Consider the following 11,953-nt stretch of genomic DNA (forward strand, 5'->3'; position numbering starts at 1 on the left):
TGTGTGAATTAGGATAATTGTGGCTCAGTGTTTATGTCTATTTTGAATAAATGAATTAATCGTTTATACTCCGACGCCATTGTTAAGTTACTTTATTTTTTACCTCTTCAATGCACACCAGTAAAATAGCTCCAGATACTTGAATCATGTGTGTTGCGCCACTACTTTGTACATTGAAGCACATTAAGAGAAATGGTGTCATTCTCGGGCTTGGAGCCTTCCCCATTAGAAGAGAAGAGAGACTGAGCACAGTGGAGGTAGCGGAGGAGAAAAAGCAGTGGAGAAAATGTCCTTGCTTCGTTAATTGGCAGCTCTGTGGTACACTAAACATTGCACGGGCGTGCACACACTCGAGACACACAAACTGGGCTGAATACTGTGACTGCTCTGAAGCCACTGCCTTATATTTAGTCAAGGGAGACCAGCCTCTGTCACTTTTTCTCTTGCTTAACCTCGCTCTTTCTCTTCCTCTCTCTGTGGCTGTGTTGAAGAGGAGTCTCAGGGGAGGGCTTAACTCTGAGCCCTCGTTCTATTTTTTTTTTTTCTCCCTTTCTTTCTCTCTCCCTTACCACGTCTTTCTTTCCTTATCGCCCTCTGAATAGAGCGGCAGACTGTTGTTAAACTTAGTCCAGGAGTACACAGTCGGCGCGCAGATAGAATAGAGAGACAGACGGTTCTGTATCGGCCTCCGTGCCACCACAAACAGGCTGGCCTGCCTCACTCTGCCGGCATGATGTGTTTACATGCAGATGTATTACTGCGAGTATTTGGGTGCAGAGTGAACAAGCTTCATAGTTTCACTGTTTTAGCAACAAAAGGCATGAAATCAATGGTTCACTTAAAACTGATCTGAGGTCAGGAAGACTTCACGCGCCTCTCTCTGCACCCTTCACTGTGGAGAGTAATTCACACAAGGCGCTGCTTAAATTATGATGTACAACCTGGAAAATCACTGGGGCTTTTGTGTTGTCATGGTTATTGAGTGTTCGGTAGCTTCAGGGGAAATGGAGTTTGGGGGGAGGAGGGGGGTGCAGAAAGGAAAGGGGTGGGGGGGGGAGAATGGATGGGTGTGCGTGGGAGGAGGGGGGGTGCTATCTTAATTGCTTTCCGTGAATAATTTCAGTCCCCTAATTTGGCGATAATGACAGTGGCTGCGGCTTTTGTATTTATTTATCCAAACATTAATTGACAGGACTGACATTAGCCAGGGCGGTTATTGCGCATTTGATTGCGCACAAGGGAGCAAAGAAAATTACAGTAATTATCATTCTGATATGGATTATGAATATGCATTCCCACACTTAATGTCTCTGTCAGCGTTTTCGGAACAACAAGGCACTCTGCCATGACAACAGCACTTAAGCTTATCGCCATCTCTGTTCGTCTAAACCCCCGTCCGGCCGCTGCTCGTGCAGAACGGATGACATGCAGTGTCTGGATGATTTAGCTGCCCCCGATGCAGCGTTTTTAACAACCCCCGGGCATGTTGTTAGGTGAAACGGTCACCATGTGGATTGTTTCAATTGGCCTATAAAGGGGCCTCGGCTTGTGTGGAATTAGTTTGTGGCGTGTTATTGTGAATGAACGTTAAAGGTTCTGTGTTTTGTTTTTTTTTTCTTCTGCAGGCGGAGGGAGAGGACAATTTGAAGAAGATGCAGCTGATGGAGCTGGCGATTCTCAACGGGACGTACAGAGACAACAACATCAAAACACGTAAGAGAGCAGCCACAACACACACACACAATATTAACGCTATCCATCTAATTTGCACCACACACAACTAATATTTTAACTCCATAGACCACACGTTATTATAGAAGATCTTTTCATTGACTAATGCTATTTACCTCAGTTAATTTAACATGTAGTCACATCTCTGTACATACATCGTTTTTATCTTGGACCTCTCCCAGATCTCTCTCTCTCTATAAATCTCTCACAACTCATTTTACGTCCCGACCATGAGGAGGACAACTTCCTCTCTGTTCTGCTCCATATTTCTGCCCTTCATCCATCCATCCCTCCATCCATCCTTCCCTCTGCAGTACATCGACGTGATCGCTCTGTATCACTCGCTCTTGGCAAACTTTCAGCACATTGCACATCGCTGCATTTCACCCGCTCACCTCTGCATGTTAGTCACTAGCTCGTACATCTCCAGCATTCGCTCCTTAATCACCCGGATGCCACTTCTAAAAGCATAATCACGTGTGTAATTGGATAAAGTAAATCGTGTATCGCTCAAACTTTCTGCCCGTAGAGCTCATGAGTCCAGAACTTGTGCATTTACTCTCTGCACCCTTTGTTCTGCTCCTTATTATCAGTCTAAATTTAATTTAAACGTGATATACTTGGGCTCAGATTTATGAAATGAATGGTGAATAAATTAATCAGAGTAATTAATTTCCCCTGTATAACATCTGTTCAAAAGGAAGCCATGATGAACTTGCCCACCATCTATATAACTACAGTTTCTGTAGTGCTTGATTTAATTGACCTGCCTTCAGGGGAGCTTGCGTGGCACGGCTCGCAGCACATGCTAATGCACAACCACTTGAAAAATGATTTTTGTGTTTTAAATTGTACGTTTTCCAACTGAAATGGAGCTGTGACTGTGTGAGGAGCAACGTTTCCCCGTAATGATTCCTGATCAGCGTTTAGTGAACCCTGCTCTGTACGAGCGCCTCTCCTCTACGCGCAGTCATCGGCTCCATTTCTGTTGGCATGTGTGTTGTTTACCTCACCTGTGCCATTTTTAGTCGATGAATGTGTAGCTGCCATGGTGATCTGTATGCTTCGAATGCGTTGGGATGACAGCAGCATTTTGTGCTTCCTGTGTTTTGGTGTGAGGGTTTTTTTATTTTCATTTTGTTCGGCTATGTTGACTTTTCCTTTGCAACAGATTGTGGCTTTTGTGGTTCAACACCATGATCATTGCATGGACTAATTTTCCCTTTTGCCCCCCCCTTCCTCTCTCCTCTCTACCTGCCACTTCCTGTTCCCTCTTCTTCTCCTGCTTTGTATTTTCCCTTCACTGTTCATCTGTGATTATGATCAACCACACCACACTTTGTCTTTTGTCCTCTTTCTTTCTCTCTACTCCTGTCCTTTGCTCTCTTGCTTATGGCAGCCACCCTTGCATTCTCTCTTGCAGCAGCGGCAGCAGCCGCTCAGGGCCCCCGCCTCATAGCGGCCCCCACGGGTCAGGTGTTGCCTCCCCAGGCACTCCGGCCCCCAACACCAGCCGGGACCCCCATCATGAACCTCATCCGGCCCACTCAGATGGCTGCCATGCTGCCCAATGGCACCCCCACCCTGGTGCCTCCCACACCGGATGGCGGGCTCATCTACACCACCCCTTACGATTACCCTTACGCCCTGGCACCCACCTCCCTGCTGGAGTACCCCATCGAGCACAGTGGGGTTCTAGGTAAGAGAGCCTGGGGAAGCATGGGTGCAACAGGTACAGCGGCCGCCTTTAGCCAGCCAGGACACGAGGGCAGCTTGTTTTACCCCGGAGGGGTGCTGGACGCGGCTTCCATGAGCCACAGTCAGGACTTGTTGAAAGGTAAATATGTCGTGTCCACCTGAGGATCAAAAACAGACAAACTCACAGAGTGGATGTGCGGGGGAAGCTCTTGGTAATGGGATGACCAGCTATGTGGCTCATATGGACACTGTATTAAAAAGGCAAAGGGGGACAGACGTTACCTTGTGAGGGCTAGGCTCTTGGAAAGTTCTCTTAATAATTTAGACTTCACTGTTTTAATTACGCTCTGGCCAAACCGTTCTGCTCTCAGGTTTACATTGCCTCCTTTCTGCAAGGTTTCTATAGGAGGACTTGCCTCGGTGTGAAATGAGGCACGCTGGCAGAAAGGCGCTCGCATACACGCAGCCTGCTCTCTAACCCTTTCATGCACTGGCCTGGAGGCATATTCAGTCTGGCGGCAGATCCCCTCGGATTTCTGCAGCTTTTGAAATCATTTCTCCGCGCTGTTCTCTGCAGGCAGGCCTTGATGCCTGTAGATAGTCCCTCTCTCACTCCCACTGGGGATGTTCATTAAATTCCTCCAGTCTTCCCTTTTTTCTCCTCCTTCCCCTCTCTCCATTGTCTCGGCTTCACCCCTCTTGAACCTGAGCTCTGTGCTAATACCTGACGCTCCTCTTACTTTCTGTGTCAGGAGTACAGTTCAGTACGAGGGCCCATGTATTACATTCATTCTCAATGGTGCTTTACGCTCAACACATCTGCTACCAAAGAGACAACTGAACTTCTAGCCATGAAATATCGTCTTATATGAACGCCACATGTTGGATCGAGGCTCTGCTTAACAAAAGCCGCGCTGTGTCCCATGTAAACACAGAGGAGAGTTTAATTTGACACAGAGCTCCTCTTAAATTGTCCACAGCATCATCTGGCAGCTGCAGACACAAGTCTGATTTTAGCTGACCCGTGTTTTTTTTCGATGCCTCTGGGAGTCATGTGTAGAACAGACAGGGGCAGCTGACTGGCTTTTCTCTCTTTAACTTGCAGGGTTACACCAGCTTAGTGCATTTTATTTACTCACACTATCGATTGGTGCCTTCAGCAACACAGGGCCCTGTGGAACACACTCTCATACTCGCACACACTTGGCTCGGCTGCCTGCGTTGCTGAATCCAGCCGTCACTGGCTTCTCGGAGAAGAAGGAGATGTCAGGCCATCTGCCTCTCCAGAGCAGTGTAGGTGGCTGCGTCGCTATAAGCCAAAACTTTCTCTTAATTTGACAATGCCAAAACAAAATCCATGTGGAGTTATTACTTACTTCCTCTCCTCCTCTGGGAGGGCTTTATTTATTTTTATTAACGCATTTCACTTTTTTAATACTTGAACATAAAGCGACCGTTTGCGTCGCGCGTTCGAGGCAGAGTCGAGCGCTGCGGTAGGAGGGAAATCAGTTGTGACAAATATAGGAGCGAAATGACAGCCTCCGCCGCCGGAGAACAGATTGACCTGGAGAGAAATTGTGAAAGAGGGAAAGAGAAAATGAAAGAGGGAGGGAGAGGAAGAGGCAGGTGGTGTCTGGCACTATTCAATTACCATCAGAGCTGTATTGGATTTCCCCTCCTTTCAAAATAAAGAGACAAATTTCTCTCACTCCCCCTCTGGATCCCAGAGGAAGAATCACATTATTTTTCCCAGACAGCCCAGGAGCCTTTACCCTTAACCTGCCCCCCCTTTTCAAAGAGTCCTCCATATAACTCCGAGCACTGTGGAATTTTATGACTTAAGTTATGCATTTTTTAAAGTTAAACTCCAAAAAAAGGTGTATTAGTTGTTTTTCTACTGCAGTTTTCTACACGTAAAAAAAAGGACATGTGTGATGTGTGTATATGTACTATAATCTGTATTACGTTGCTATTCTGTGTATTGTATTATCCAAGCATTATAATGATAATGGTTAAAAATGTGAATGTTGTTACTGTAAAAGATGACTGTTTCTCCCCTGCTCAAAGTGAATGGTTTCTAACCTTGTGGACCTGTTACAATCTAGGTGCAATGGCTACTAAAGTGAGACGGCATGACACGCGGGTCCATCCTTACCAAAGGATTGTGACCGCTGACAGAGGTCAGTTTAGTCTCCTAGCTACACTCTGCTATTGACTGATGAATTTCAATGATTATTATGCCTATTATGCCTCGATGCCTTAGTTGGGAATTTCTATAATGTCTGTATTATTTTTTGTTTTCCTCTCCCCCCACCACCTTTCCTACCCCATACATCCACGCACCAGCTAAATGGTTGCTTGTGGTATGCACATTTTGTTTACATTTAGTACTTAGTACATACGCAGTATATGTAGACTGTGTATATGTCAAAGCTCAGGCAAAAGTGATCCGAACAGCTTTTGGTTCATGCAGCTGTGAAGCCAGGACAGGTAGTGCTTTGCAGGCAGTGTTGAAGGTGTATAACGACATTCCTCTGATGTGAGATTAGAGCGTAAAATGGGGCAGGCTTGTCCCCATACATGATTTATCTCCTCGGCTCATAAGGAGCAGAGAAAAGAGGAGAAGCGTTTCTATACTGTAAGCAGAATATATACGTAGCCGCGCTGCTACCAGGCACCATTTCACCTTGAAATTTAAACTTATTTTGCATTTTATTTTTCTATGGACGATATAGACACGCACAGACATAAGCTGAGGTAGCTCGCATTCTCTCCAGTGTTTTGCAAATAGATTGAAATAAAGCTAAAATACATTTTTAAATATTTCAGTTGTACATGAGGTACTGTCATTTTATATTTGAGCATTTTATATCAAATGTATTTATGGTTCTTGTGTATATTTATATTCTATAAAAATATACTGCTAAATAAAGAGAAAAGAATCGGAAAGCAACGATTCATCTATTCATTGACCACTAGCCACAGTTACCCCCTCACATAACACTAGTTACCGTAAGTCCTCCTGACCACTAATCACACTGTCTGTAACGTGCACTCCAACCTGACAGACACTAAAACACTAGATTTTTGTCCTTCTGGTTTTGTTTGTCTGTTCGACCTGTCTTTGCTTCAGTTGTTTTTGGTTATGGGGGCAATGTGCGCTTAAATGAAACCACACAGCTACCTGATTCAGGGTGGGGGCTTAGTAGCGGGGATCATGATGCAAGCGCGTCATGGTTAGTTAGCTGGGTCCATCTCATATTGGCATTAGGGGGGGTTAGGTGCAGGGGGGTGGGCGACATAAGAGATTGCATTCATTTTATTGTTAAAATGATGTCATTCCAGTCTCTTCTTGCTGACACTAATATCCTTTCTATCTTTTTTTTCTGTTTGTTTTGTTTTTGTTTCTAACCACCTAGCCGCCACCGGCAACTAACACATGACCTTCTGACCTCTGAACTCTTCACCCAATGACGAGCCGCCCCAAGCCTGCCTGCTGATCAGTTAACTGGTAATTGCCTTTTGCTAGCCTCTCGGACGCAAGTGAGAGAGAGAGAGAGAGGCGCCTGCCCGTACAGTTACCCTAACACGTTCTGACAAAAAAAAAAAAAAAAGATAGAAACCAACGCAGAATCTTCAGAAACACAACAAAAACCCAACAACGTTGTGTAATATTCATTTTTTCCCTCTGTTCATTGAGTTTAATTCCCATTCTTTCTCTTTCTTTTTCTTCATGAATCACACACCGGGTGGATGTGTTTATGTTTTACTCATAAATCTGCACTGAATTATATAGCAATAAAGAACCCCACCCCGACCTGCCCACCCACCCTCCTTTAACTGCTCTAATTTGGTGACCTCACTTGTATGAGTCAAAGCTCAATAATACCTATTTGACGCAAACCGCTTGGTTTGAGAGTAATGACATAATCCCCCTCAAACGCAAGAGGCCCCTCCCCCTCCCCTTCCCCCTCCCCCGCCTCCAACAGCCACCTTTTGGGAGAGAAAAAGAAACAGAAGGAAAGAGAACGTACACTCACATTAACTTGTTTAATTTCTGTCATTTTCACATGTAGTGCAATTGTTGAGCTCTTAAGATGTTAATTATGAGCTGACACATTCTGGGTGTGCACCTCCAAACAGCTTCCTGTCTGTTTTTAAAAAGCATGGCTGAAATGATTGCAAAAGGAGCTTTTTATGATTTATGTGTGTTGTTTTTTTTTTTTTTCTCCTGTCTTTTTATTTTTGTTTGCTTTATTTTGAGTCATTTTCTCCTCCTTGATTTTGGTTTCTCTGTTGTTCATGTTTGACTAATTAGCTTTGCTAAATTGACTAGCCAAAAGAAGGCAGGTGTTTATCTCTGGAAAACCAACCGCAATCTGATGTTTGAAGCAGAAAATAAGACATGATGAAGGGCAAGATGGGAAGGTCATAATTTGGGATGAGGGGTCTGTGTGTGTGTGCGTGTGTGCGTGCGCGTGTGTGTGTGTGTTTTCTTTTAATTAATACTACAATGAAAGTAGGGTGTGCTGAGGCTTCGGGGACATTGGAGCAGTGCTTATTAGCTACTGACCATTGCTACGCCCCCATCCACACTACATCCATTACACAGTGCCTGATGTATTTAGACAAATATCTCGATGAGTTAGCTGAGCTGTGATTGAAAAGACAAAAAAAAAAAAAAAAGTATTAAGTGTGCATATTTAGCCAAAGGGTTTTTTCCAATGAATTATATATCTGCAGTTATGCATCTGTCTCACAGAGGGCTCTGTGTTATTTTACAGTTTGGAAAGGTGTGAATTTGTGGTGCCTGCCTTCAGCTGACGCGCTCGGGTCTCTCTGTGTCAATCAGATACGGTTCTTTTTTCACATCTTAGCTTTTGATCAAACTTTATCTAAAAGTTATGAGACAAAAAAAAATACTAATTTGGCTGAACTTTAAGAGTTGCACGTGTTTTTCCCCCTGAAAAACAAATTAGACATCACCAATATTAGGTGTCAATATCTTCAGACATAAAACGTTTAGAGCCTTGACATTTGGTCGGGACATGGACATGATAGTGTCGAACAGATCCAAAGGATTGAAAGGTACAAACAGAAGTTATTTCTGGCTTTTGAAAATAATTGTGAAAAGAGTCAATTTTATTTTGACATTATTTCAATCAGAACAAAACGTATATATCTTTTCGAGCAGGTAAACACTGTACTCTTTATAAGAGTGTCGGCATTTGTGTGTACAGTTTCTTACACGTCGTCTTCCTTTTTAAATTGAACAAGATGCGAAGCTCGTACCTAATTAACTAGCCTTCAGATGATGTCTGTTTGGTGCCAACTGTACAGGCCTTTCTGCAAATAAATTACTGTCTAATCTATGCCAAAATTCACCAAGTTTTAAGGCTCTGGGAGAAATGTAGAGCCTTAAAAGTGGCTGCCTGCCTGAGACGTGTTCAGGGTGCCAAACTGGTAAAATTCCCAGGGCTGTAAAAACAATGCAAGACTTAAAATTCAGCCAGAACTTAACTTTTTCTCACAGTTTATACATCAGGTTTGAACAAAGTCTAACATGTGAACTAAGCCCCGTATCTGAGCTGACACGAAGCGACCTGGCCTGACAGTCAGATGACTTTTGACCCATTAATGCTCTATGTTTTCTGAGGAGGCGAACGCAGGCAGTTAACACTAAATCATGACAGTACATTGCTAGGGGAAGGGCACTTTGAAGTTCTGTACATAAATGCTTTTTGTCACCATACCTGGCTTCCAAATTGAGTTGTTTCATCAGCCACTTTGCCAAAAGAGTTTGTTCATCTTTTATTTTTGCATCTCAACATTTGGCCAATTTTTTGTTAAGTGTGTTTTTTTTTAAAACCCCAGTTTAAATTCAGTTGGGACACGAGGCGGGCTTAATCTGAGCCTTCCTGCTGACAAACACTTGTTGAGGTTTCTGGATGAAACTTTTCTTTCTCTCACATTACGAACCATCCGAAAGCGCATCCACAATGTGTCACACCTCCCTGTGATGGTAGACTAGCTCCTGAGCCCACGAACCTTTGTTGAACTCTCTCAAGAAAAAATAGGATGTGAAAGCCATGCCTGCCTGTTCAAATTGCTTTATACATACGTCTTATATATATATAAATATATATATATATATATAAATATATAAAAATGTAGATATCTGTCATTGCATATACAAATACTGAAGAGAACAAAAAATAGCTAATTTTACAGGGTGCTGGAGAAGAGAAAAAAATGAGAAATCTATTTTTGGCAATTTTAGCTTTTGATACTTTACTTGCAGTTACAAAATGAGAAAAAAAAGACATAAAAAAAGTTTTAAACCGTTTAAGGGGGAAACAGAAGAACTGAGTGGGTGAGGAAAAAGTGCTGTTACCCTGGATATGATTGGAAAAAGGAAGACGAAGACCAAAACAGTCGCAACCCTGGAAGTGTTAGACCGAGACAGACGCCTGAGGAGTTTTAAAAAAAAAAGGATGATCAAATCAAAGTGCCTTATCAACAGTGGTTTCTGTTTTCTGAGTATTCCAGTTGTGTTCAATAATATCCAGCACCCACCGAGACGGCGCAGAGAGGAATGGCTAGTGTTACGCGCTCTGAATAGTCGAGCAGGGCGGCTCCCCACCTTATCGTGGCGCTGCCCGAGTTATTCTATGCAAAAAGAATAGCAGTCGTTTTGACCAGCTAAAATATGTGCCATGGTTTTGTCTTCCTGAAATGATTTAGTTTCTTTTCCTTGACTTGATGGCCCTTTACTCTGCTGTATGTGCAGGTTTCTGTTCTCTTTTTATTTACATTTTAATGATCATATGAAATATTGTCTTGATTTTTTTTTTTTTTTTTTTGGTGAACTGTGACAAACTTCCTAGAACAAATTGAACTGCCAATAGCAATGCAGCAGTCTGCCAGAACACGTTTTGATCATGAGCCGAGAAAAGATACGCAACATTCAAGGGGAACGGATGTGAAGGGGGGAGGGGGGGGGTTTCAACAGCTGCAAACTGAAAGCATCCAGTCCATGTCTCTCCATGTCGATCTGACGCCGACTATCACTACAATCAGGAGGTTTATAATGGAGTTGACTCTTAGAACAAGCATCAACAGTTTTCAGCCGTTGAAACAGTTCATTGCTAGAAGGTGAAATAATCTCATCGCGTCGAACTCCTTCGATCCCGGTCTCGCCCCCAGTTAGTTTGTTCTACTCCCAGCTCTTTCATCGTGCTGTTACACCGAAAGGTCAATGAATTTTTTCTTCTCAGTGTTATTATTTTAAAATTGAAATGCAATATTAAAGCGGAGCAAGAGATGGCTATTCAGCATTTGACAGTATTAAGAAAATTCCCTCTGCAATGTTACAACATGCTGTGTCATTGTGAAAGGCTGGATAAGTCCATCAGGTGAAAGGTTAACTCTATACCTACCGTATTCTCTCTGGCCTGCCTACTACATGTATGATAATGTAATTAACAGCCATTGTTACAGGTTTATAATGTATTTTTCTAATCTCATTTTATATGTATATTAATCATGTTTCTGAGTGCTTTCTTTTTTTTTTATGAAACCCACTGCTCCTTTTTTCTCCCCTCTCTTCCTCCCCCCCTTCTCTTTTACATCTTGAAAACTGTCTCTTGTGGGGAGTGTTGCCTTTTCCCTGTTATATTTTGTTTTGTTTTTCTTGCCGATTCCCAGCTTGTTTAACTCATTAGCTACTTTATTAGTTTCCTTGTCATAAGTATTTTTACATGCTTGCATTTAGTTTTCATGGTGTATGCTGTTATTTTTCTTATTAACCTCTTGGCATTTATTTTAATAAAACATTCTTAGTAAGAATTTTACTAACTTGCTGATATTTTGTCTTGTGTTTTTAACCAGTTTCATGAATGTATTACCTTGGTCTGGTTCACGGACTAACACGATTAAAAACTGGTGTCTGGCCATCACTTACACTGACTGATCCACACGCACACCACACGGATACACACCTGCAGTCACACACACGCCAACACAACCTAACTGGAAAGTGCACGAGTTGATACGCGCCCTCCTCACTGCCGCTCACGCACTCTCACCTCTGCTGGAGAAACCTGCTGACACTCTTTCCCCCCTCCCCCCACCGCTGCTGTGTCTTTCGCTCGAGACAACTCTCTTATTAGTTGTCCTGTCCTTCTGTGTCACTGACCCCGTGAGGCGGCAGGAAGTGTCGGGCGCGGGACGGGATAGGAGTGGAGGGTGGGTGTAAGCTACACATTACTTAAGGTCACTGGTTATCCTCTGGGTGAGCTGTTTTCTACTCTCTCTGGTTAAAAGAGTGACTTTTTTTCCCCGACACAATAGTGCCTCTCATAGAGTGCAACAATAATCCCTAAAGATAAAAGTCCTCTTTCTCCTCGTGCGTGCAGAACCAGCGATAATCTGTGCAAAGACACAGCATATTAGTCATCTCAAAAGGATTAATTTTACTGTGAATTATGTCGAGCAGGACATTACAACTCGGGGCAAATTTACA

General features: G+C 43.2%; 1 protein-coding gene across 6 annotated transcripts in view; it reads left to right on the plus strand.

The window, feature by feature from the left end:
- The window catches only part of qkia (QKI, KH domain containing, RNA binding a), a 72,382-nt gene extending 61,088 nt beyond the window's left edge, over positions 1-11,294 (plus strand). The window contains exons 5-8 of one of the 6 annotated variants that reach the window (XM_069662323.1): positions 1,626-1,713; positions 3,131-3,568; positions 5,535-5,609; positions 6,849-11,294. In XM_069662323.1, the coding sequence (XP_069518424.1) occupies positions 1,626-1,713; positions 3,131-3,568; positions 5,535-5,609; positions 6,849-6,865 (618 nt within the window). In that variant the 3' untranslated portion in view covers positions 6,866-11,294. Of the gene's footprint in view, positions 1-1,625; positions 1,714-3,130; positions 3,569-5,534; positions 6,379-6,848 lie in introns of those variants that run through there. The other 5 variants (XM_069662326.1, XM_069662322.1, XM_069662325.1 and 2 more) reach the window with 5 other exon arrangements.
- Positions 11,295-11,953: the final 659 nt, after the last annotated feature.

The sequence above is a fragment of the Semicossyphus pulcher genome, unplaced genomic scaffold (genome assembly GCF_022749685.1).
Source record: "Semicossyphus pulcher isolate SPU_LCO1_2020_fin unplaced genomic scaffold, fSemPul1.0.p SCAF_14, whole genome shotgun sequence".
NCBI classification, from domain to species: domain Eukaryota; kingdom Metazoa; phylum Chordata; class Actinopteri; order Labriformes; family Labridae; genus Semicossyphus; species Semicossyphus pulcher.